The 25,361-nt window shown below is 47.0% G+C and overlaps 2 protein-coding genes and 1 pseudogene across 2 annotated transcripts; all 3 read right to left on the minus strand.

Annotated features, from left to right (window-relative positions):
- Nucleotides 1-307: 307 nt before the first annotated feature.
- LOC124671958 lies at nt 308-1,363 on the minus strand (annotated as a pseudogene).
- Nucleotides 1,364-18,826: 17,463 nt separating this feature from the next.
- Nucleotides 18,827-20,180, minus strand: LOC124671959 (peroxidase 4-like). Its single transcript, XM_047208270.1, has 3 exons — nt 20,000-20,180; nt 19,654-19,697; nt 18,827-19,570 (listed from the first exon to the last, which is right to left on the minus strand). Exons 1-3 carry the CDS (start codon nt 20,178-20,180, stop codon nt 18,827-18,829), a joined length of 969 nt encoding a protein of 322 aa, XP_047064226.1.
- A 1,905-nt stretch (nt 20,181-22,085) lies between these two features.
- On the minus strand, nt 22,086-25,047 carry LOC124671960 (peroxidase P7-like). Its single transcript, XM_047208271.1, has 3 exons — nt 24,835-25,047; nt 24,408-24,747; nt 22,086-22,507 (listed from the first exon to the last, which is right to left on the minus strand). The coding sequence occupies exons 1-3, from the start codon at nt 25,045-25,047 to the stop codon at nt 22,086-22,088; spliced, it is 975 nt and encodes a 324-aa protein (XP_047064227.1).
- Between the last annotated feature and the right edge of the window lie 314 nt (nt 25,048-25,361).

Here is a 25,361-nt window from a genome sequence, read left to right on the forward strand (position 1 = left end):
GTTGACCTCAGTTATGGGGATTGTGGAGACATGAACAGAAGAAAGTTGATAGCCGGGAGATGAAAATATCTAGCAAGGTTGTGACAACTTTTTAAAAACAAATATGCGTGACTGACTTAATTAATGAATGTAAGAAAAAAATATTTTGGCCCTTCATTAAAAGGAAGATTAATACGTACAGAACAACATAATAAACAAATAAATGAATAAACGGTTACAAATTTGTCATGCCAAGGCGAAATCCTCACTAACGAATGAGTGTTACAACCATGACTCGGCTGTTTTCCTTAACACCAGTCATGAATCATCACCAGTTGACCATCCTGCAATTGAGTCTAACCTCCACCGGTGTCTTCTCGGATGGCGATATGTTACCCATCTTTACCATGGCCTTGGCAAAGTCCTTCGCAAACATCTCACCTTTTCTGCTGTACATCTCCACGAGATCAGCCCACCCGAGCCATAGAGCGCCTGGTCCGAGCTGAGAAGGCCACGTCGCGCTATCAGATCCTTGTAATAGGCGTTGTCAAATCTCATGGGAGTCTGTTCGTCAAAAGGGGCCATGCCACCGTAACTCTCATTGGGTGGACACGTCTTCCGCCTGGTCTCAGCGAAGGAGGCGTCGATGTCGACATTGTCGTTGACGCGATCTCTATAATTCTCGCAGTTGGCCATCCCGACCGTGTGCGCACCGGAGAGCGCAGTCATGTCGCGAGCATTGAGGCCACGCTCTCTGAACGTGGAGACGAGCGCGGTGAAGTTGTCATGTGGGGTCGGGAGGTTCTCGGCGCCGTACATGTCCGCCGTGCGTGAGTCCTTGCGGCCGAGTGGCATTATCCAGCTGGGTCCTCCGAGCATGCCGACGGCGTCGCGGGAAGCGAGGGCGATTATGTCGGAGCAGGAGACGGTGGCCGGGCAGTCGTGCTCCAACACGGATTTGATCTCGTCGATCACCTCGTAGCCGCGGACGGAATTGTTGGGCACCGCATCCTTCTCGCTCTCGGAGAAGGGCGTGCTATCCAGGAGAATGGAGGCGTCACATCCCTGCCCATATGTAACATTTCGCACACTGTAATTAGTAAGCTAGGCATTACCATGAGTAGAGGTCGTACGTGATGGTAATACGTATTTATGTACGTACGTTGGCGAAGCAGTCGTGAAAGAAGAGCCGGAGGAGGGCGGGTGCCACCGTCGGATCGCCAGCGACCTTGTTCGCCATGACCGTCCGCACTACTCGCTGGACGTTGGGGCACGTCTTGTCGTAGTACCTGGCCGAGAGCTTGTGGTCGCCATTGACGGAGGACACGAGAGCAGCGAAGAGGACCAAGCCAAGCGCGACCCAAGAGCCCTTGGAGAAGGACATGTCTTATACTCTTATGATGCCAAGACGCTGATCACTCGATTGATCAAGTGCTTGAAGCCGGGAACTAAGGCGAAGCTGAGAAACCGAGAAATTTCAGATATGGTCGAGTGTAGAAGAAGCTGGCTAGCTTGGTTAATTGCTGCCAGTGGAAGGGATGCATGCTTATATAGTTTGGGAGTACATACGTAGTGCTTCGCGCTTGGCATGGTCTTACGGTCTTTGTGCTACCTCGTGCTTGTTGCTGGGAATTCTGACGAAGTCAGGACTCACGACCGGCCGGAAGAAGAGAACAAAACATGATACTAGTACAAATTAGTTGTAATACACTCGCAGCTAGCGGGGTTCGTTAATTTGGGTCATACGACCGTGCGTCACATCGTACACTTGCAGCTGCAGTCGGCACGAGGTTCTTCCTCTCCAAACAAGGAGCTCTTGATTATTTTATGGAGTGGATCGATCCTGTCATTCTGACTTTCTCAAATCACGCATGCGTGCGTGTTCATATGAACTCGTTTCTAAAGACTGCTTGGTACGTTGTGGTTGCCAATGTTGATGACCGTTTCCGAAAAAAAAAACCGAAGTCACTTCTTAACCATTTTTCTTCATACCCATTTGATACCTTATGTTGGAATTTTGGCCCATATTGGATCAGCACAATAAATATTTCATAAATTCCTAATAAATCATATCCACTTGGCTCATTCATGCATGGCAGGGGGTGAAACAAAAGTTTAGTCCCACATTGCTAGTTGAAGAAGAGTTGGAACAGTTTATAAAGAGAGCTATTCATACCATTTGTAAGAGAGAAATAATAGGAGGAAATAGGAGCTGACCACACGCGCGCTACTCATCACGACACGACACATCGATCGTGCCGCGGGTTGCGGGAATGCCTAGAGCCAAGAGCCTCTCTCTCTTTTTCTTTTTGCCACTCATGAACGGGTATATGAAGAGACGCAAGAATCTGAAACGTTTTTTAAGTGGGTTTTGAATACGAAGGTTGTTCAGCTTCGGCTGCTACCTGTTCGGTTCACCTCCCTGACCCTTCGTTTCATCTCCTCGCGTGACTTGTTCGGCTCCTCTCTCTGTGCCTATAAAAGAGGTCGCTCCTCTCCAGAGACACACTATGAGACACAACACCATATGCGCCTACCACTCGGTTCCAGAGCTTTGCACTGCCGCTCAAGACTTCTCCATCCCGTCTACCGGCGTGCACCGCTGGACGGGACAGCAGGCCTCCGGAACCCCGTCTCTTGAGATCTTGTACGGGCGAGAGGCGATAAGGTTTTTAGGGAGCGCTCTAGCGCGACTGCTGGCATCGACATCGACACGGAGGCCGACGACTGCTTCCCCAACAACGACTTCTTCCCCGACATCAGCAACCTCTTCAGCGACATGGCTCTCAACAGCGACAACGCCAATGCTAGTTTCTCTTCTGGACCGTATGTGTTCTTGCCTTCTTTTTACGAGATCATGATGCTCTTCCTTCTCCTACCAACATGTTCAGGATCATTGTCAAGAAACATATTGCTCTTATCAATCGGTTTAGACTTGTTGCTCCTTTACTCTATGGTGATTTGCATGACTAGTTTAATCTCAAACTTTTTAGTCATGTTTTATGTACTGTTTTCTTTGATTAAATCATGGGAAAATTGCTAATATATCCAACAATCCAAAAACTTTATAGGCATTATTCCCCGGTTAGCTTTGCTTCATCTCTTAAGCCTCCTCTTTCGACGGCGTGAATTACAAGAGGTGGCGTGCGAGAGCTATTCTCTAGCTAACAACCATGAGATGCTTTGACGCCACTATAGGCAAGCCTGAAGGAGAGCTTACTCCCCTCGAGGAGAAAGCTTTTGAGGATGCCGACACCCTTCTGAGGGGTGCTATCATCAGCGTTCTTGGTGAGAACATTGTTGACTCGTATTTGTCCATCTCTACGGGCAAGGATATGTGGGACGCAATCGAGGCCAAGTTTGGGGTCTCGTATGCGGGCACTGAACTGTATGTCATGGAACAATTTTATGACTTCAAGATGACTAATGAGCGCTCCATCGTTGAGCAGGCTCATGAGATACAGTACATTGCAAAGGAACTTGAGCAGTTTACTTGTGTGTTACCGGACAAGTTTATTGCTGGAGGCATCATTGCCAAGCTTACTCCTTCATGGAGGAATTTTGCTACTTCTCTGAAGCACAAGAGACAAGAGTTCTCCACTACAGATCTCATTGGGTCTCTTGACATGGAAGAAAAGGCAAGGGCAAAAGACACATGTGCTCGAGGGAGGGAGGTTCTAGTGCCAACTTGGTACAGAAGAAGAACTTCCAATCCTACAAGTCAAAGAACAAGAACAAGTATGATGGCAAAGGAAGATTTGATGGGAAGAACAAGGCCTCACAGTCTACTGATAACGCGTGAAGCACACGTCCGTTGGGAACCCCAAGAGGAAGGTGTGATGCGTATAGCGGCAAGTTTCCCTCAGTACGAAACCAAGGTTTATCGAACCAGTAGGAGATGAAGGCCACGTGAAGGTTGTTGGTGAAGGAGTGTAGTGCGGCGCAACACCAGGGATTCCGGCGCCAACGTGGAACCTGCACAACACAATCAAAATACTTTGCCCCAACTTAACGAGTGAGGTTGTCAATCTCACCGGCTTGCTGTAAACAAAGGATTAAACGTATGGTGTGGAGAATGATGTTTGCTTGTGAAGAACAACGAGAGAACAGAGTTTGCGGTAGATTGTATTTCAGATGTAAAAGAATGGACCGGGGTCCACAGTTCACTAGTGGTGTCTCTCCAATAAGATAAATAGCATGTTGGGTGAACAAATTACGGTTGGGCAATTGACAAATAGAGAGGGCATAACAATGCACATACATATCATGATGACTACTATGAGATTTACTTAGGGCATTACGACAAAGAACATAGACCGCTATCCAGCATGCATCTATGCCTAAAAAGTCCACCTTCGGGTTAGCATCCGCACCCCTTCCAGTATTAAGTTGCAAACAACGAGACAATTGCATTAAGTATGGTGCGTAATGTAATCAACACAAATATCCTTAGACAAAGCATCGATGTTTTATCCCTAGTGGCAACAGCATATCCACAACCTTAGAACTTTCTGGCACTGTCCCAGATTCAGTGGAGGCATGAACCCACTATCGAGCATAAATACTCCCTCTTGGAGTCACAAGTATCAACTTGGCCAGAGCCTCTACTAGCAAAGGAGAGCATGCAAGATCATAAACAACACATATATGATAGATCAATAATCAACTTGACATAGTATTCCATATTCATCGGATCCCAACAAACACAACATGTAGCATTACAAATAAACGATCTTGATCATGATAGGTGATACGTCCCAAACGTATCTATAATTTCTTATGTTCCATGCTACTTTATTGATAACCTTGAAGAGCTTTATCCTCCTCATGATCCTCCCACTATTTCTTGCATCTTTTTGGGGGAAAGGAGAGAGGAGATCTAGATCTAGTGCTCCACCAAGTGAATCCCCCTCCTAGTGAGGGGATCTTGCTAGATCTAGATCTTGGAGTAATTTGGTGTTCATCCTCCTATTTTGTTCTTCCTCCCTTATTCCCCCAATAGTTTTTGTAGCTTTGTTGGAATTTGGGAGAGAAGGACTTGGACATCATGGTGGTGTTCTTAGCCATTGCATATATTAGGTACATCGGTTTGGGTTCTCTCCGGGGTTTCGGTCTCGTGTGAGTTCGTGTGAGTTCGTGTGAGTTCGTGTGGTGTTGTTGCCTTCGTGGCCTTGTCGCCTTTGTGGCGTCGTAGCCTTTCTGGCCTTGTTGCCTTTGTGGTCTTGTCGCCTTTGTGGTGTGGTAGCCTTTGTGGCATTGTTGCCTTTGTGGAGTGTGGTAGCCTTTGTGGTCTTGGAGCGGTTGTGGTGCGTTGAACCCTGTGTGGCCTTGTTGCCGTGTGTGGCGTGTTGTAGCCTTTGTGGCCTTGTACTTGAGAGCCTCTGGTGTTGTGTAGTTTGCCTCAAGCTTGATACTTGGGTGTTTGCCCCAAGCTTGTACGAGTTCGGTGACCACCTCAAGGGTCTCTGATGTCTACGGGAGCTTCTATTCTTGTAGACAGTGTTGGGCCTCCAAGAGCAGAGGTTTGTAGAACAGCAGCAAGTTTCCCTTAAGTGGATCACCCAAGGTTTATCGAACTCGGGGAGGAAGAGGTCAAAGATATCCCTCTCATGCAACCACTGCAACCACAAAGCAAGAAGTCTCTTGTGTCCCCAACACACCTAATAGGTGCACTAGTTCGGCGAAGAGATAGTGAAATACGGGTGGTATGAATAAGTAGTAGCAACGGCACCGAGAAAAGTGCTTTGCCCAGGACGAGTAAACAAGCAGTAGTAACGCAGCGAGTAGTAACGCGGTAAGAAACGAGTAAACAAGCAGCGATAGCGATATTTAGGAACAAGGCCTAGGGATTTGACTTTCACTAGTGGACACTCTCAACATTGATCACATAACGAACAGATAAATGCATACTCTACACTCTTGTTGGATGATGAACACATTGCGTAGGATTACACGAACCCTCAATGCCGGAGTTAACAAGCTCCACAATAATGCTCATATTTTAGTAACCTTTAGTGTAAGATAGATCAACACGACTAAACCAAGTACTAACATAGCATGCACACTTGTCACCTTCACGCCAAGTAGGAGGAATAGATCATATCAATACAATCATAGCAATAGTTAACTTCACAATCTACAAGAGATCGTGATCATAGCATACGCCAAGTACTAACACGGATGCACACACTCGTCACCATTACACCGTGCAGGAGGAATAAACTACTTTAATAACACATCACTAGAGTAGCACATAGATAAATTGTGATACAAACACATTGCAATCATAAAGAGATATAAATAAGCACTTCACTACGCCATTCATAACAGTGAGTAAGTATTCTGTGAAATATAGCCTAAGAGACCCACACGGTGCACACACTTGTCACCTTTACACACGTGGGACAAGGAGTCTCCGGAGATCACATAAGTAAAACTCTCTTGACTAGCATAGTGACATCTAGATTACAAGCATCATCATATGAATCTCAATCATGTAAGGCAGCTCATGAGATTATTGTATTGAAGCACATAGGAGAGAGATGAACCACATAGCTACCGGTACAGCCCCGAGCCTCGATGGAGAACTACTCCCTCCTCATGGGAGCAGCAGCGGTGATGAAGATGGCGGTGGAGATGGCAGCGGTGTCGATGGAGAAGCCTTCCGGGGCACTTCCCCGCTCCGGCGGGGTGCCGGAACGAGACTCCTGTCCCCCGGATCTTGGCTTCGCGATGGCGGCGGCTCTGGAAGGTTTCGTGGTTTTCGTCGAACGCCCGAGGTTTTTAGGTCGGGGGCTTTATATAGGCGGAGAGGCGGCGCAGGAGGGCTTACGGGGGCCCACACCCTAGGGGGGCGCCCCCCCTTGGCCGCGCCGGGGTGTGGTGTGGTGGCCCTGCTCCCCTTCTCTGGCGGTTCTCGTGTGTTCTGGATGCTTCCGGGTAAAATAGGAACCTGGGCGTTGATTTCGTCCGATTGCGAGAATATTTCGTTACTAGGATTTCTGAAACCAAAAACAGCAGAAAACGAGGAACGGCACTTCGGCATCTTGTTAATAGGTTAGTTCCGAGAAAATGCACGAATATGACATAAAGTGTGCATAAAACATGTAGGTATCATCAATAATATGGCATGGAACATAAGAAATTATCGATACGTCGGAGACGTATCAAGCATCCCCAAGCTTAGTTCTGCTCGTCCCGAGCAGGTAAAACGATAACAAAGATAATTTCTGAAGTGACATGCCATCATAACCTTGAGCATACTATTTGTAAACATATGTAGTGGATGCAGCGATCAAAACAATGGTAATGACATGAGTAAACAAGTGAATCATAAAGCAAAGACTTTTCATGAATAGTACTTCAAGACAAGTATTAATAAGTCTTGCATAAGAGTTAACTCATAAAGCAATAAATCAAAGTAAAGGTATTGAAGCAACACAAAGGAAGATTAAGTTTCAGCGGTTGCTTTCAACTTATAACATGTATATCTCATGGATAATTGTCAACATAGAGTAATATAACAAGTACAATATGCAAGTATGTAGGAATCAATGCACGAGTTCACACAAGTGTTTGCTTCTTGAGGTGGAGAGAGATAGGTGAACTGACTCAACATAAAAGTAAAGAGAATGGTCCTTCAAAGAGGAAAGCATCGATTGCTATATTTGTGCTAGAGCTTTTATTTTGAAAACATGAAACAATTTTGTCAACGGTAGTAATAAAGCATATGAGTTATGTACATTATATCTTACAAGTTGCAAGTCTCATGCATAGTATACTAATAGTGCCCGCACCTTGTCCTAATTAACTTGGACTACCGGATCTTTGCAATGCACATGTTTTGACCAAGTGTCACAATGGGGTACCTCCATGCCGCTCTGTACAAAGGTCTAAGGAGAAAGCTCGCATTTTGGATTTCTCGCTTTTGATTATTCTCAACTTAGACATCCATACCGGGACAGCATGGACAACAGATAATGGACTCCTCTTTAATGCATAAGCATGTGGCAACAATTATTATTCTCATATGAGATTGAGGATATATGTCCAAACTGAAACTTCCACCATGAATCATGGCTTTAGTTAGCGGCCCAAAGTTCTTCTCTAACAATATGCATGCTCCAACCATGAAGGTGGTAGATCTCTCTTGCTTCGGACAAGACGGACATGCATAGCAACTCACATGATATCCAACAAAGAATAGTTGATGGCGTCCCCGAAACATGGTTATCGCACAACAAGCAACTTAATAAGAGATAAAGTGCATAAGTACATATTCAATACCACAATAGTTTTTAAGCTATTTGTCCCATGAGCTATATATTGCAAAGGTGAATGATGGAATTTTAAAGGTAGCACTCAAGCAATTTACTTTGGAATGGCGGATAAATACCATGTAGTAGGTAGGTATGGTGGACACGAATGGCATAGTGGTTGGCTCAAGTATTTTGGATGCATGAGAAGTATTCCCTCTCGATACAAGGTTTAGGCTAGCAAGGTTATTTGAAACAAACACAAGGATGAACGGTACAGCAAAACTCACATAAAAGACATATGGTAAACATTATAAGACTCCATACCGTCTTCCTTGTTGTTCAAAACTCAATACTAGATGTTATCTAGACTCTAGAGAAACCAAATATGCAAACCAAATTAGCAAGCTCTAAGTATTTCTTCATTAATGGGTGCAAAGTATATGATGCAAGAGCTTAAACATGAGCACAACAATTGCCAAGTATCAAATTATCCAAGACATTTTAGAGTTACTACATGTAGCATTTTCCAATTCCAACCATATAACAATTTAACGAAGAAGAAACTTCGCCATGAATACTATGAGTAGAGCCTAAGGACATATTTGTCCATATGCTACAGCGGAGCGTGTCTCTCTCCCATAAAGTGAATGCTAGGATCCATTTTATTCAAACAAAACAAAAAACAAAAACAAACCGACACTCCAAGCAAAGTGCATAAGATGTGACGGAATAAAAATATAGTTTCAGGGGAGGAACCTGATAATGTTGTCGATGAAGAAGGGGATGCCTTGGGCATCCCCAAGCTTAGACGCTTGAGTCTTCTTAGAATATGCAGGGGTGAACCACCGGGGCATCCCCAAGCTTAGAGCTTTCACTCTCCTTGATCATATTGCATCATACTCCTCTCTTGATCCTTGAAAACTTCCTCCACACCAAACTCGAAACAACTCATTAGAGGGTTAGTGCACAATAAAAATTAACATGTTCAGAGGTGACACAATCATTCTTAACACTTCTGGACATTGCATAAAGCTACTGGACATTAATGGATCCAAGAAATTCATCCAACATAGCAAAAGAGGCAATGCGAAATAAAAAGCAGAATCTGTCAAAACAGAACAGTCCGTAAATACGAATTTTAAAAGGGCACCAGACTTGCTCAAATGAAAATGCTCAAATTGAATGAAAGTTGCGTACATATCTGAGGATCACTCACGTAAATTGGCTTAATTTTCTGAGTTACCTACAGAGAATTAGACCCAGATTCGTGACAGCAAAGAAATCTGTTTCTGCGCAGTAATCCAAATCTAGTATTCACTTTACTATCAAAGACTTTACTTGGCACAACAAAACACAAAACTAAGATAAGGAGAGGTTGCTACAGTAGTAAACAACTTCCAAGACACAAATATAAAACAAAGTACTGTAGCAAAATATCACATGGGTTATCTCCCAAGAAGTTCTTTCTTTATAGCCGTTAAGATGGGCTCAGCAGTTTTAATGATGCACTTGCAAGAAATAGTATTTGAAGCAAAAGAGAGCATCAAGAGGCAAATTCAAAACATATTTAAGTCTAACATGCTTCCTATGCATAGGAATCTTGTAAATAAACAAGTTCATGAGGAGCAAAGTAACAAGCATAGGAAGATAAAACAAGTGTAGCTTCAAAAATTTCAGCACATAGAGAGGAATTTTAGTAACATGAAAATTTCTACAACCATATTTTCCTCTCTCATAATAACTTTCAGTAGCATCATGAGCAAACTCAACAATATAACTATCACATAAAGCATTCTTATCATGAGTCTCATGCATAAAATTATTACTCTCCACATAGGCATAATCAATTTTATTAGTTGTAGTGGGAGCAAATTCAACAAAGTAGCTATCATTATTATTCTCATCAAGTGTAGGAGGCATAGTATAATCACAACAAAATTTACTCTCCATAGTAGGTGGCATCAAAAGACCATTATTATAATCATCACAAATAGGAGGCAAAGTATCATCAAAGAAAATTTTCTCCTCAATGCTTGGGGGACTAAAAATATCATGAAAACCAGCTTCCCCAAGCTTAGAACTTTCTATATCATTATCAACAATGGTGTTCGAAACGTTCATACTAATATTACTACCGAGCATGCAAATAAGATTTCATAGGTTTTTTAATTTTCGCATCAAACAATCCATGTTTTAAATCAGGAAATAGAATAAGAAGCTCACTCTTGTACATTATGCCAAACTAGTGTAAACAAGAAACAACAAGATGCAATTGCAGGATCTAAAGGAAATAGCTTTGAGCACACACACGACGGCAACAGAAAAATACTTTACCTGGGACCGTAGTATGAGTGCCTTTTACCTTTCCTCCCCGGCAACGGCGCCAGAAAAGTGCTTGATGTCTACGGGAGCTTCTATTCTTGTAGACAGTGTTGGGCCTCCAAGAGCGAGAGGTTTGTAGAACAGCAGCAAGTTTCCCTTAAGTGGATCACCCAAGGTTTATCGAAATCGGGGAGGAAGAGGTCAAAGATATCCCTCTCATGCAACCACTGCAACCACAAAGCAAGAAGTCTCTTGTGTCCCCAACACACCTAATAGGTGCACTAGTTCGGCGAAGAGATAGTGAAATACAGGTGGTATGAATAAGTAGTAGCAACGGCACCGGAAAAGTGCTTTGCCCGGGACGAGTAAACAAGCGGTAGTAACGCAGCGGTAGTAACGCGAGTAAAACGGTAAACAAGCAGCGATAGCGATATTTAGGAACAAGGCCTAGGGATTAGACTTTCACTAGTGGACACTCTCAACATTGATCACATAACAGAACAGATAAATGCATACTCTACACTCTTGTTGGATGATGAACACATTGCGTAGGATTACACGAACCCTCAATGCCGGAGTTAACAAGCTCCACAATAATGCTCATATTTTAGTAACCTTTAGTGTAAGATAGATCAACACGACTAAACCAAGTACTAACATAGCATGCACACTGTCACCTTCACGCCAAGTAGGAGGAATAGATCATATCAATACAATCATAGCAATAGTTAACTTCACAATCTACAAGAGATCGTGATCATAACATACGCCAAGTACTAACACGGATGCACACACTGTCACCATTACACCGTGCAGGAGGAATAAACTACTTTAATAACACATCACTAGAGTAGCACATAGATAAATTGTGATACAAACACATTGCAATCATAAAGAGATATAAATAAGCACTTCACTACGCCATTCATAACAGTGAGTAAGTATTACGTGAAATATAGCCTAAGAGACCCACACGGTGCACACACTTGTCACCTTTACACACGTGGGACAAGGAGTCTCCGGAGATCACATAAGTAAAACTCTCTTGACTAGCATAGTGACATCTAGATTACAAGCATCATCATATGAATCTCAATCATGTAAGGCAGCTCATGAGATTATTGTATTGAAGCACATAGGAGAGAGATGAACCACATAGCTACCGGTACAGCCCCGAGCCTCGATGGAGAACTACTCCCTCCTCATGGGAGCAGCAGCGGTGATGAAGATGGCGGTGGAGATGGCAGCGGTGTCGATGGAGAAGCCTTCCGGGGGCACTTCCCCGCTCCGGCAGGGTGCCGGAACGGAGACTCCTGTCCCCCGGATCTTGGCTTCGCGATGGCGGCGGCTCTGGAAGGTTTACGTGGTTTTCGTCGAACGCCCCGAGGTTTTTAGGTCGGGGGCTTTATATAGGCGGAGAGGCGGCGCGGGAGGGCTTCCGGGGGCCCACACCCTAGGGCGGCCCCCCCCCTTGGCCGCGCCGGGGTGTGGTGTGGTGGCCCTGCTCCCCTTCTCCGGCGGTTCTCGTGTGTTCTGGATGCTTCGGGTAAAATAGGAACACGGGCGTTGATTTCGTCCGATTCCGAGAATATTTCGTTACTAGGATTTCTGAAACCAAAAACAGCGAGAAAACAGGAAGCGGCACTTCGGCATCTTGTTAATAGGTTAGTTCCAGAAAATGCACGAATATGACATAAAGTGTGCATAAAACATGTAGGTATCATCAATAATATGGCATGGAACATAAGAAATTATCGATACGTCGGAGACGTATCAGTCTCTTAGTGTATCGAGGCTTTCCCTTTGGTGGAAAGGCTCGAGGAGAATACTGTGGCTCTAGTGGCTCATTAGAGTGCCTTGTGCCTCTACACCGCTCCAACGGAGACGTAGCACCCAAGGGTGTGAACTTCGGAGTAGATCATCGTCTCCTCGTGCACCGGTTACTTCTCAACCCGTGCTCCTTTACTTATGCTCTTTACATTGTGATAGCCTTCATGCTTTATGTGCTATATCTAGTTAGCTATCACCTTGTTGCTCATCATGCTAGCATAGGTTGTTGGTACACATAGGCAAACCCTAGTTGATAGGCTTTGAGCTAAACAAGTAAACCTTAAGTAGTTTTATTCCGCCTTGTTTAGCGCTCAAGTAGAAGTTTTTACAACCCGTCTATTCCCCTCCCCCTCTAGGCGATATCCTTGTACATTCATCGTTGTTGAAGGTGGCCGAGTCGAGCCCAACAATCTTGACGGCCGCGAGATTGTGGCTCGGCAAGCTTGGCTCGGTTCAACCCGAAAGATGGTCCTTTCTATTCTCTGTGAGAACTCAGGGACCACAGCAGAAGGCATGCCGCTCGGTTCCGAGCAACCTACACCTCCTTATGACAAAATATTGCGCTATTGCATGTTCATAACAGTTTAAAATATGGGTGTGGTGTTACATTAAACAAATGATGAAGGTAAATCACTGCTAGAAAAACCCCTTATAGGTAGGAATGTATTTTGTGACGTATTTAAAAAAGTGTACTCCACAAAAATATTTCTCTGGAGCATGAAAAAATGTGCTTCACAGAATTATTGTTGGAATTCTGTGGCGCATGCAAACTGCCACAGAAATGTGCAATTCGATGGCGCATATTGATATAAATGCACATTTCTGTTGCGCATATTGATATGCGCCACAGAAATACACAATTTTCTGGCGCATATATTTTTATATGCGCCACCAATTTTTTTAAAAAAATCTAAATTTTTTAAAATTTTCGAATTTTATGATATTATAGAATCTTTTCCAATTTTTCAACTTCTAGGATTTTTTTTATTTTTAAAATTAGTTCTTTTTGAAAGTTTTAAAAAATATATTATATATTTTTCCGAGTGTGGATTTTGTACACCCACGGATGGGTGTGTGAGTAATCTGTACCATCCGTGGTAGTCTGAACGGTACAGATAGATTCCTCACCCGTACGTGTCACGGCCAATCTGCTGGTCCCGTCATTTGCTCCGCCCGACACGGAGATTCCGTCTCTGCACCGGAAAGAAGAGGAAAAGAAGAGAAGGGAAACGCTCCTATTCCCCCGGGGGATCAAGCGTTTGATCGTCCGGGTCGACAGCTGGCCAGGCTACCACGTACGTGTCCCTCTGGCTATTGAACCGAACGAGAGAGAGAGAGAATAGGGCCCACCACATTCTCATCGAATCTTATCCTCTCCCCATCGTGTCTCCTCCATCTGCCCCGAGAGCATCTAGCACATCGGCCATCTTCGCCGCCGCACGCCACCCAACTCCGCCCCGCGCCGCCCAACCCAGCCCGCGCGCGCCGCCCAACTCCGCTCTGCGTCGCCCACCTCCGCGCGCTTCCTACTCCTGAAGCTCGTCGGCCTCGCCGCACGTTCCCAGTCCAGAGCTCGCTCGCCTCGCCACACAGAGCTCGCGCTTGGCAAACGGCGGGAACCAGGTCGCCGCTACCTCTCCTCGTGAGCGGTCGCGTGCTCCATTCCCGGGCTCACCAGCTCCCGCGCTCAGCTCGTGAAGGCCTTTGCCGCCATGAATCTTGCTGCAGAGCTGGGCGGTGGGCTGCAGGGATGGACGTGCTACCAGAGGTGTACGGGTTTGCTACGAGGGGGCGGCCGGACTTGCTACAATGGCACGGCGTTGCTGCCAACCGCCGCTGGCGTTGCTACCAGTCCACGTCAGGGCTGCTACCAAGGCGTGGCGCCGTTGCTGCCAACGACGGTCGACGTTGCTACCAATCCATGGCAGGGTTGCTACCACGGTGCGGCGCCTTTGCTACCAATGACCGCCGGCGTTGCTACCCATCCATGTCGGGGTTGCTACCAAGGCGTGGCGACATTGCTGCTAGCAGCTGTCGGTGTTGCTACAAATCCACGGCGGGGCTGCTACCAAGGTGCATCTGACTTGCTACCATGGTGCGGCGGCGTTGCTGCCAGGACTGCTACAAAGGTACATCGGAGCCGCTACCCTATACCATATGTGTTGCTGCTGCATCGGCGATGCCGTCTTAGGCACTCCGGCGATGTCCGTGGCCGACGAAGGCAGAGCGGTGAGGTGAATGTGGCTGCTGCATCGGTGACGCCATGGCTGGTTCTCCCGCGAAGGCACGACGGGAGTTCTCCGGCGATGGCACGGCGGGATTTCTCTGGAGAAGCCATGGCGTGGTTCTCCGGCGACGGCAGGGCTTGGTCTCCGGCGACGCAAGGCCAAGGCTGAAAGACCATCGACAGCGGTTGTTGTGTGTGCGGGCGACAGAAATCTGGGGAAGATGACGCTGACCCATGGCCCGTGGGCTGTGTTTTTTTCCTAGCTTCAAACGTTGACCCGTGATTAGACGGTCCGATCACACCCATCGTAGGGCTGGGGACCCGGGGGATCTGGGATTTGATCCCCGGGGGACGCTCAGCAGTCCCCAGAAGAGAACCGTCTCGCAATTTCCCCTCTCCCCAAATTATTGTGACGGCATCCTCAGACTCGCCGCAATTCTGTCCGCCCCCGCATGCGCCGCCAGCTTGCGACGCTGGTGCGGCTGCTCCACCAACATGGCTGGCCGAGCTGAAGAAGGAGCAGAGCATCCTCCGCGGCCTCAGCTCGCCCTACATCATGCGTGTCGGCGGACGGGAGCGCCAGATACGACCTGTTGATGGAGCCCCGCGGGTCGCTGGCCAACGAGATCATGCCCCGCGGCGGGCGGTGCGAGGAGGCCCCTGATCTGGTCCCCCACGTGCGACTCCCCGCCCCGGTCGCACCCATCGCCTCCCTAGCCCGTCCGCGCTCATCGCTCCGGCCTGGCCGCGCTCGTCGCCGCTCCGGCCTGGCCACGCACGTCGCTCCGGACTGGCCGCGCTCGTGCAGCCTAGCCCATCGCTTCGGCCTGGCGACGCTCGTGCAGCCCGCAGGCCGTTTCCCCGGCCGTACCCGTGACTCCCCGCCACGGCCGTCGCCTCCCCGGCCTCGCCCATGACTCCACGGCCCGGACGAGCAGCGGCATTGCCGACGATTGTCTGATGGGAGGCGCCGGCACGCGGAGTTCATGGTGCCTGAAGCCGCGCGGGGAGGCGGGACTTGGCAGCCGAACAGGGAGACGACGACGCGCCTTGCGCAAGCGCATGAGCGTAAGGTGGCCGAGCGAGGCACGGTGGGGCGCGCCAGCGAGGCGGGAGCCTGTGGGCACCTGTGGCGCGAGCGCCGCTATGTGGTGTGCCGACGGCGCGTGGGTGCGATGGGCCACACGCGAGGTGACAGGCGGAGCTGTTGGTCTGGACGGTCGGGGCGAGCACGAGCAGGAGCGTCGAGGCGAGGCACGGGCGGAGCGTGCGCTGGCAGCTGAGCCAAGGGGCCCAAGGCGTGCTGCTGGGGCGGGTGATGAACGAGCGGGGTCGGTGAGGAGCGGGCAACAGGGAGGAGCGCGCGTGCGAAGGTGACGAGCTGGCGGCGGCGGCTTGGTCTTGGACCGGTAGGAGCGGGAGGAGGCGCAGCGAGCCATGTTGGAGGCCACTCAAGCACGAGTTCCGGCACCTCATGTTGGCGCGCGCTAGGAAGTGGAGGTCGAGCGAGGCGCCCTCCTCCTGCCGGCAACAGCTCCTCCAGCACGTTGTCGAGATGCGGGCGCGCGGCTACTCCATCCTGCATGTTGCGGTGAAGGTGGAGTCAACCCGCTCGGCCATTAGCAGCAGCAGCTTTTGCCCATGGACGAGAAGAATGGGTGAAAACATTACGCTTTCCAGTCCACGAACAGTCACTTTATGTCATGTCTCCTAGTCACATCAATATTTTAGAACTTTCAACAACTGATACTTTTTCCTGATCTCAAAGCAAGCTCTCTCTGTGGATGGACAAGATACCTCGTGCACCCATACGTGCGTGTACAAATGCATTTCCGTATTTTTCCTGATTTTATAATTTTTCTGATTTATAATTTTTTTAAATGGTCTTTTTATTTTAAAATTTTAGACTTTTTTGAAGCTTTAGAAATTTTTAGATTCTTTTCCATTTTTTGAACTTTAAGGATTGTTTTGTTTTTATGGAAAAAATTGTTTCTTTGAAATTTTCTAATTTGTTTTTTGGAATTTCATGAAATTTGTACATTTTTAAATGTGATTTTTTTGTGAAATTTATAATTTCTTTTAATTTTTATTTCTTTTGAAATTTGTATTTTTTTGAAATCTTCTGAATTTTTGAAATTCGATTTGTTTGAAATTTGTCAATGCTTTTGAAATTTTGGATTTTTTGAGAAATTTAAAACACACATATATATACAAATACCAACATAAACTACACACACATCTACACACATATACACAAATAAGTCTTAAGAGGGTTGATATGATATTAATATCAATAAGAACTTTAGCATTACAAGGGGAGGTCAATCAAATAGAACTCAAAAGTTAAATGTGCTTAGGTTGGACGAGTTTGAGGATGGATGACCTAGCGGAAACTATTTAATTTTTTCAACACTATTTCATTTTTATTTTTCCTGATTTTTTATATTTTTAAAATTTTGAAAATTTAGAGAATTCTGTGGTGATATGCGCCACAGAAATGTGAGAATTCTGTGCCGCATATAGATATGGGCGTCAAAGAAATAAAATTTAGTGTCGTGACTTCATGGAATATGCGCCACGGAATTCCAAAAACATGCGCCACAGATATGCAGTTTCCTAGTACTGAATATGTCATTGTCTTCTCCGAATAGTTGCAGATAAATTATTCGACGAAATTCTTTTTGTATCCCTGCTGCTTCTGCCATGCTTCTCCCTGCCTTTGCACCCTCCCTGCTTAGGTGTTGTGCTCGCACTCGACGTCCGGCCACCTCTGCCATGCTTCTCCGCTGCAGACATGGCAGTGACACAACCATGGTTGGCTCGCGAGCTGCTCGGAGCTGCACCGAGTTTGTGCAAGGCTCTAGCCGAGCCCATTTTTCGGGACCGAGAGGCAAACGAGCCAGCCCGAACCGAGTCAATTTGTAGCGAGCTAAACGCTGGCTCGACCCGAGCCCAGCCCGAGCTGGCTCGTGTCCGTAGGTGTCTGCGTGGATTCAAAAACTCGCGACATCTCTGTCTACTTGTCTGTCGCGACTTTGTGTATATATGTGAAATGCGGATTTAAAACCCGTTGCCAGTTAGGACCGACAAGTAGCGAGGCGTCCATTCTACCGTTTCTCACTGCTTTTTTAGTACAAGTGATGTGTGGTACTTTTTCAACACGGTGTTTGTTCTTCTTGCAGGAATTTGGCCAGGTCATAGAGCTCGATCTAAGTCATCGCGCAGCTATGGATATATGTATGAGCTAGTAGTAATTATAGTTTTAACTTTTTATTACACAACATACAACGGAACATAGATGCTTCTGAGCAAATCGATATTAAGATTAGCCACAATGGGAGTATCATAAGTAGTATCACGCATGCCATGTTGGCAAAAATCTGATGTGGCACACCAATTAATGGGATGAGAGATGAGATTGGTATCATAATATGATACCGTATCATAGCACGTAAAACTAGAAACTCAATAGCAAACACATCATGTACACCAATTTGCATTGAGATTCTACAAAACATTAAATATGATGATACTATAATACTATATTATGATACTATGCATTGTGGGGTAGTATCATAAACTAGTATCATGTGCATGATACTAGTGTATGATACTTCCCATTGTGACTAGTCTAAGAGATTTTCGAGCACATACCCATATATTGATGATAGCTACACATATACCAAAATATAGTAGGTTCTGAAGTAGCCTACGTGTCACACATCAACCATAAGCACTTAATTCGTCAGTCTTAAGACACGTACTTGTCAAGCAAAAGCTGCATGTGTTAGAGAGGGTGCAGACACAAATTTACCTCTGTAGAAAGGCTAGTTCATTCGGATCGATCGATATGACAACCCAACTCCCTTGCATTACCAGAATCCATATTTGATATTTGAAGCGGGTTGACCTCAGTTATGGGGATTGTGGAGACATGAACAGAAGAAAGTTGATAGCCGGAAGATGAACATGTCTAGCAAGGTTGTGGCAATTTTTTTAAAGAAAAATATGCGTGACTGACTTAATTAATGAATGTAAGAAAAAAATGTGTTGGCCCTTCATTAATAGGAAGATTTAATACATACAGAACAACATAAACAAATAAATGAATAAACGGTTACAAATTTGTCATGCCAAGGCGAAATCCTCACTAACGAATGAGTGTTATAACCATGACTCGGCTCTGTTCCTTAACACCGGTCATTAATCATCACCAGTTGACCATCCTGCAGTTGAGTCTAACCTCCACCGGTGTCTTCTCGGATGGCGATATGTTACCCATCTTTACCATGGCCTTGGCAAAGTCCCTCGTGAACATCTCACCCTTTTTGCTGTACATCTCCACGAGAGCATCTTGCCGCCCACCCGCGCCGTAGAGCGCCTGGTCAGAGCTAAGAAGGCCACGTCGCGCTATCAAATCCTTGTAATAGGCATTGTCAAATGTCAAGGGCGTTTGTTCGTCAAACGGCGCCATGCCACCTTCACTATCACCAGCCGGACATGTCTTCCGCCTTGTCTCGGCGAAGGAGGCGTCGATGTTGACATTGTCGTTAACACGATCTCTATAATTCTCGCAGTTGGCCATCCCGACTGTGTGCGCACCGGAGAGCGCGGTCATGTCGCGGGCGTTGAGGCCGCGCTCTCTGAACGTGGAGACGAGCACGGTGAAGTTGTCATGTGGGGTCGGGAGGTTCTCGGCGCCGTACATGTCCGCCGTGCGTGAGTCCTTGCGTCCGAGTGGCATTCTCCAGCTGGGCCCTCCGAGCATGCCGACGGCGTCGCGGGAAGCGAGGGCGATTATGTCGGAGCAGGAGACGGTGGCCGGGCAGTCATGCTCCAACACAGATTTGATCTTGTCGATCACCTCGTATCCGCGGACGGAAGTGTTGGGCACCGCATCCTTCTCGCTCTCAGAGAAGGGCGTACTATCCAGGAGAATGGAGGCGTCACATCCCTGACATTTTGCACAGTGTAATTAGCAAGCTAGGCATTACCATGAGCAGAGGTCGTGATGGTAGCACGTATTTAGGTACGTACGTTGGCGAAGCAGTCGTGAAAGAAGAGCCGGAGGATGGCGGGTGCTGTTATAAAAGCGACAAGCAAATAACGAAGAACGAAACAAGAACACACGCAGGGGACACAAGATTTAACGTGGAAAACCCCTTCCAACAAAGAAGGGGAAAAAACCACGGGCGCCAGCCAGCAAAACTTCACTATATCGGGAGGTGTTTACAAACGCCGTGGGTTATCTTATAATCTGATAAACCCTAGCCGGCGGCTTACAAGATGTATATATAGGCGGTGCAAACGATCCGTACCGTACCGCGGGCCTCGCTCCGCTCGTCAGAAGTTAGCCTCCCTTTAGTATATGAATTTGGATCACATACAACAGGTGGCACCGTCCGATCGCCAGCGACCTTGTTCACCATGACCTTCCGCACGACTCGCTGTACGTTGGGGCACGTCTTATCGTAGTACCTGGCCGAGAGCTTGTGGTCGCCATTGGCGGTGGACACAAGAGCAGCAAAGAGGAGAAGGGCAAGTGCGACCCAAGAACCAGCCATGTCTTGTTGTGGAAAGAAACGCCAATCTCGATTGATCAAGCGCTTGCAGGTTGCAGCAGGGAACTACGGTAAAGCTGAGAAACGGAGAAATTTCAGAAATGATCGAGTAGTAGAAAGAAGCAGGCTAGCTCGGTTAATTGCTGGCAGTGGCTGAGTACGTTGAACCATGGAACGGATGCATGCTGATTATATAGCCTGGGAGCGCGCGTACGTACGTACGTGCTGCTTCGGTTGGTATGCTCTCCCGTCTGTATCCCCAAGACCTCGTGCTTGTTGCTGGGAATCTTGACGAAGTCAGGACTCAGAACCGGCCGTAAGAAGAGAATAAAGGATTCAACTTGATTAAACTGTAATACACTTGTAGCTAGAGGGGTGTCACATCAAATCGTAACCTTGCACCTCCAGTCAGCACGAGGTTATTCTTCTATAAATAAGGAGCTCTTAATTATTTTATGGAGTGGATCTTGTCATTCGCTGACTTTCTCCAATTCATGCGTGCGTGTTCATGTACTCGTTTCTAAAGACTGTTTGCTAGTGTCAACGTTCATAGTTTGTCATTACGGTGCGGATGCTAATTCCTGCTTTATTGATAAGTTTCTAAAATTGCTTTTGTTATAGATCTAACTAGATGACGCCCCGCATTGCAGCAGAGAATCATGTTGCTCCACGAAATGATGGTCTAATAGAACCATAAAGTTATTATTCTTAATGGCGGCCTATGACGAAAAAACATAGAGTCAGAATGTTGAAGAGCATCTTCCTAGCTGTGGATCATCGGGCAAAAAGCGGGTGTGTTGAATTGTCTATATTAAGCATATTCCATTAGACCCAAGGGTATAAGACATTAGAAATAAAATTATTTGTAGAAGTATTTAAGAAGAAAAAGAACACTATTCCCAAAACACCATATTCTATTTGAGCCAGCCTTAGTTGCATATCCTATCTAAATTTTCTACCATGCATTGCTAATAATTGGGTTTTAGATACATCAATTGAAGATACTTTGCTAGATACAAAAAAAATCCCAGATAGACCATGCATGTTACTCCCATCTAATAAAAGAGAAAAACTGGCGCAAGATTAAATAATAATGCTTTGAAGATCATTGCACGGCAAGTGTGATAAACATTTCAATCCAACCAACAATACATAATGTTGTAGTCGACGGTCAAAGTAGTTCCATAATACAAATCAGAATAAACATTGTCGGATGAGGTTGTGGTATAACCAAGTCATCTATTGGTCTTTTCCTTTTAACCTGCATGACGAATGAAGGGTAGCTATCGTCAAGAAAGTGAGACTATACCTAATATCTAAACCACGATATATTTTGCACATATAGAATAGTTCATGCCAAAATCTTGTGAAGATGGGCATACCAATAACTGAGTTTATTATGTCTGACCATTAGGAAGCTACTAATTAAATTCAAGCACAAACAACTACACATGTGTTAGCATAACAACACAGTTAGTGTTTCGTGCTTTTTTTTTTGCATAATCAGATAAAAGATAAAAACATGGAACTCGATCATACAATTAGTAGTAGGAAAAAAATTCTGTAAGAAATGGTTATTACTTTCTGTAGAACGATACAGAGGGATATACGTAATATGATGGATGTTGTATTGAGTCTCTCGGGCGAGTATATATAGGAGAACAGACTTGGATACCAAGAAGGCTATCCTAGAGATAAGTTAAGAGATGATTACAAATTATATACTGCTAAATATACATGTACCCAATATATCTCTTCATTAATAGGAATTAATACGTACAGAACAACATAATAAACAAATAAATGAATAAACGGTTACAAACATATCATGCCAAGGCGAAATCCTCACTAACGAATGAGTGTTACAACCATGACTCGACTGTGTTCCTTAACGTCGGTCATTAATCATCACCAGTTGACCATCATGCAGTTGAGTCTAACCTCCACCGGTGTCTTCTCGGATGGCGATATGTTACCCATCTTTACCATGGCCTTGGCAAAGTCCCTCGTGAACATCTCACCCTTCTTGCTGTACATCTCTACGAGAGCATCTTGCCGCCCACCCGCGCCGTAGAGCGCCTGGTCAGAGCTGAGAAGGCCACGCCGCGCTATCAAATCCTTGTAATAGGCGTTGTCAAATCTCATGGGAGTCTGTTCGTCAAAAGGCGCCATGCCACCATAACTCTCATTGGCTGGACACGTCTTCCGCCTGGTCTCAGCGAAGGAGGCGTCGATGTCGACATTATCGTTGACGCGATCTCTATAATTCTCGCAGTTGGCCATCCCGACCGTGTGCGCGCCGGAGAGCGCAGTCATGTCGCGAGCATTCACTACAGGAATGGCGCGCTGCGCCGACGGCCGTGGCGTACGCCGACGGCCAAATGTCGGGGCCGTCGGCGTACTGCCCGGTCAGCCCAGCTGCTCGAAGCGCCCCTCGGCGTACAGCCACCCTCGGCGTATGGCAGGCTATGCCGAGGGTGGCCCTCGGCATATCGGCGGCCCTCGGCATAGGTTGAGGGTGCGACCCCGTCCCATCGCCCCGCGGCCATGCCCTAACTGAACCTTGACGGCGTGAAGCCTATGCCGAGGGCCACCGTCGGCGTAGCTGAAGCCAATTTCTCCCGCCGAATCCTCCCGCCCCTCCCGCCAAAATGACGTCAGCTGTCTAGCCTATGCCGAGGGGCACCGTCGGCTTAGCATCCATCTTTTTTTTCCTTTTTCCCGCCCATTTCTCCCGCCCAATCTTTCCCGCCATTTTCTCCCGCCAGCTTTTCTCGCCGTTTCAGCCCCTCGCCTCCCTATATATACCCATGTGTTCTTCTCCAACAAAACACCACCACCAGCATGGTGTGGTGTTGTTTGTCTAATGTTGTACCCCCGGGGTCTTTCGGCTACACGCACATGCGCTGACAGCACTTAGGCATGTCCTGGACGTATAGGGCAGAACTCACCGGTGGGGTGAACCGGAGGAAAACCTTAGATAGCATGGATCCATACTTGCCACCACATGACCTAAAACAAAGGAAAAAAGTCCATTGCTAACCCTAACTCTAACCCTAACCCTAACCCTAGGGGTAGATTTGCGGGGTCCCCGCCCCCTAGGGTTTCCCTAGATACAAACCACCGGAGCGTCCGAATCGCTGGAAACTCCTGCTACGGCTCATCCGGGGCCTATTTCATTCCAAACCTATGGTTTCCATGTGCATATGTCCTAAACAAAGCAAAGAAATTAAAAAAATCCATTGGTGAACCCTCGCACCAAAAAAGCTATAGGGGTAGATCTGCAAGGTCCCCGGCCTAGGGTTTCCCAAGATACGGATCACCGGAGCGTCGGAATCGCTTGAAAACTTGCATTTGTCCCTAACATATGTGTACAAGTGTGATGTAAGGTTTGTCTAACCTTGCATGTACCCCGCGTTGACGATTTCCGCATACATGGGCCGACACTTGGTAAAATCCAGGATTTGTATGTGGAAACTCCTGCTACGGCTCATCCGGGGCCTATTTCATTCCAAACCTATGGTTTCCATGTGCATATGTCCTAAACAAAGCAAAGCAAATAAAAAAATCCATTGGTAAACCCTCGCACGGAGAAAGCTATAGGGGTAGATCTGCAGGGGTCCCCGCCCTAGGGTTTCCCAAGATACGGATCACCGGAGCGTCGGAATCGCTTGAAAACTTGCATTTGTCCCTAACATATGTGTACAAGTGTGATGTAAGGTTTGTCTAACCTTGCATGTACCCCGCGTTGACGATTTCCGCATACATGGGCCGACGCTTGGTAAAATCCGGGATTTGTATGTGGAAACTCCCTGCTACGGCTCATCTGTGGCCTATTTTATTCCAAACCTATGGTTTCCATGTGCATATGTCCTAAACAAAGCAAAGAAAATAAAAAAATCCATTGGTAAACCCTCGCACGGAAAAAGCTATAGGGGTAGATCTGCGGGGTCCCCGCCCTAGGGTTTCCCAAGATACAGACTATCGGATCGTCGGAATCGCTGGAAAACTTGCATATGCCCATAACATATGTGTACAAGTGTGATGTAAGGTTTGGCTAACCTTGGATGTACCCGTTGTTGACGATTTCCGCATACATGGGCTAACACTTGGTAAAATCCAGGATCCCGGCGGCCCCGTTTTGCGCAGTTGGCAAAGCAAACGGAGCCAAAAAATCGAGCGGAGCCGCGTGGCGTCATTTTATGTGTCCTAGTGACCACTGCAAAAGACGGAACTGGGATACGGCAATTATCTTGTCTCTGAACGTGGAGACGAGCGCGGTGAAGTTGTCATGTGGGGTCGGGAGGTTCTCGGCGCCGTACATGTCCGCCGTGCGTGAGTCCTTGCGGCCGAGTGGCATTCTCCAGCTGGGTCCTCCGAGCATGCCGACGGCGTCGCGGGAAGCGAGGGCGATTATGTCGGAGCAGGATACGGTGGCCGGGCAGTCGTGCTCCAAAACAGATTTGATCTCGTCGATCACCTCGTATCCGCGGACGGAAGTGTTGGGCACCGCATCCTTCTCGCTCTCGAAGAAGGGCGTGCTATCCAGGAGAATGGAGGCGTCACATCCCTGACATTTCGCACACTGTAATTAGCAAGCTAGGCATTACCATGAGTAGAGGTCGTACGTGATGGTAATACGTATTTAGGTACGTACGTTGGCGAAGCAGTCGTGAAAGAAGAGCCGGAGGATGGCGGGTGCCACCGTCGGATCGCCAGCGACCTTGTTCGCCATGACCGTCCGCACGACTCGCTGTACGTTGGGGCACGTCTTATCGTAGTACCTGGCCGAGAGCTTGTGGTCGCCATTGGCGGTGGACACAAGAGCAGCATAGAGGAGAAGGGTAAGTGCGACCCAAGAACCAGCCATATCTTGTTGTGGAAAGAAACGCCAATCTCGATCAAGCGCTTGCAGGTTGCAGCAGCCTGCAGGGAACTACGGTGAAGCTGAGAAACGGAGAAATTTCAGAAATGATCGAGTAGTAGAAAGAAGAAGGCTAGCTCGGTTAATTGCTGGCAGTGGCTGAGTACGTTGAACCATGGAACGGATGCATGATGATTATATAGCCGGGGAGCGCGTACGTACGTACGTGCTGCTTCGGTTGGTATGCTCTCCCGTCTGTATCCCCAAGACCTCGTGCTTGTTGCTGGGAATCTTGACGAAGTCAGGACTCAGAACCGGCC

The sequence above is a fragment of the Lolium rigidum genome, chromosome 7 (genome assembly GCF_022539505.1).
Source record: "Lolium rigidum isolate FL_2022 chromosome 7, APGP_CSIRO_Lrig_0.1, whole genome shotgun sequence".
Taxonomy (NCBI): domain Eukaryota; kingdom Viridiplantae; phylum Streptophyta; class Magnoliopsida; order Poales; family Poaceae; genus Lolium; species Lolium rigidum.

What these genes read in the sequence shown, in the direction of transcription:
- LOC124671960 (XM_047208271.1), bottom strand. Translation starts at nt 25,047, where the DNA reads ATGGCTGGTTCTTGGGTCGCACTTACCCTTCTCCTCTATGCTGCTCTT. An exon ending in TTCACGACTGCTTCGCCAAC is followed by an intron (nt 24,748 to 24,834) that starts GTACGTACCTAA and finishes GCGAAATGTCAG; the next exon opens with GGATGTGACGCCTCCATTCT. An exon ending in AATTGCCGTATCCCAGTTCC is followed by an intron (nt 22,508 to 24,407) that starts GTCTTTTGCAGT and finishes CCATTCCTGTAG; the next exon opens with TGAATGCTCGCGACATGACT.
- LOC124671959 (XM_047208270.1), bottom strand. Translation starts at nt 20,180, where the DNA reads ATGGCTGGTTCTTGGGTCGCACTTGCCCTTCTCCTCTTTGCTGCTCTT. An exon ending in GACGGTGCCACCTGTTGTAT is followed by an intron (nt 19,698 to 19,999) that starts GTGATCCAAATT and finishes CTTTTATAACAG; the next exon opens with CACCCGCCATCCTCCGGCTC. An exon ending in TTCACGACTGCTTCGCCAAC is followed by an intron (nt 19,571 to 19,653) that starts GTACGTACCTAA and finishes GCAAAATGTCAG; the next exon opens with GGATGTGACGCCTCCATTCT.